Here is a 1,103-nt window from a genome sequence, read left to right as displayed (position 1 = left end):
TATCAGGAATTCTCAAAGTACAGAATCTGAATAATCCCCAAAAAAAATCAATCTGGTCCTCTGGACATTCAACAAAACAAAGCAAAAAAGTGCTTTCTTGCTTTTTTTTTTTTTTTTTTGAATGTCCAGAGGACCAGATTGAACTTTTTTGGATTTTTCTACCTGGACTATTGAGCATGCATCAGGATAAGCTGAATAATGATTTTTTTTTTTTTCGTTTACCAGCAATGACACATATAACATCATTGCTTTTTATGAATATTTTCTCCCAGAAATATTCTATGCATTCAAGCAACAACTATGCATTTACTTTTCAACTTTATGAATTTAGAAAACTTACACTAAACGAAAACAATGACACACGATGGTATCCCTCCGCGCCCCGGCGGTTGTACTTCCGGTTCAGCTCATTGTGCGTGGTGTCATTCCGAAGCCTCTCAGCGGGCGTTGTTTGCTACATCGTCTGCCATTTTGGCTACGAGTACGTAGCGCAGCATCTGGTGTAAACTGACTTTTCTAGTTATATAATAGTAGTTCTCCCAATTAGCATATAATCTTTCAAGAGAAAATGCTTTCTGCCGCCCAGTTGCTCGATGAGTTAATGGGCCGAGACAGAAACTTGGCTCCTGACGAGAAGCGGGCTAACGTTCGATGGGACGACGAGAGCGTAAGTTAGCATTGCGGCTAATGTTAGCCGTTTTGGTTGCGGAATGAGCTAACGATCAAAGCAATGTGTCTGTGTCATTTAAAATCAGTCTCCATCGGATGTGGTAACCAACGGACATAAGTCGTTTTCCTTCAGGTTTTAATGGTTCAAAAATGAAAGCGTGAAGCGTGTGTTTAGAGCCGGACACGCGTGCTAGCGGAAATTACTTCCGTTTGCTAACTGTTAGCTAACGAAGCTGTAAGAAATACTTTAAATCTGCTACTGGGACACGTGATTGACGCCTGAATGACTTTGTGTTTATAATTATCTTTATGATCAGCTGTTCCTACCTGGATTTTTCTCGGATAAGATTTGGTTGAATCCCCATCAGATGCATTTGTCAGTAGGAATCTATTAATTTTAATGAGTAGAATGGCTCGTGACTATTACAGTTGAC

General features: G+C 39.9%; 1 protein-coding gene across 2 annotated transcripts in view; it reads left to right on the top strand.

Annotated features, from left to right (window-relative positions):
* Positions 1-441: 441 nt before the first annotated feature.
* luc7l3 (LUC7-like 3 pre-mRNA splicing factor) overlaps positions 442-1,103 on the top strand; it is a 6,563-nt gene continuing 5,901 nt past the window's right edge. For both annotated transcript variants that reach the window (XM_037689586.1, XM_037689585.1), the window contains exon 1: positions 442-667. In XM_037689586.1, the coding sequence (XP_037545514.1) occupies positions 569-667 (99 nt within the window). In that variant the 5' untranslated portion in view covers positions 442-568. The remainder of the gene's footprint in view (positions 668-1,103) is intronic.

The sequence above is a fragment of the Nematolebias whitei genome, chromosome 15 (genome assembly GCF_014905685.2).
Source record: "Nematolebias whitei isolate Nwh7 chromosome 15, NemWhi1, whole genome shotgun sequence".
Taxonomy (NCBI): Eukaryota; Metazoa; Chordata; class Actinopteri; order Cyprinodontiformes; family Rivulidae; genus Nematolebias; species Nematolebias whitei.
Note: the sequence above shows the minus strand (reverse complement) of the source record. Positions and strands in the feature narration are given on the sequence as shown.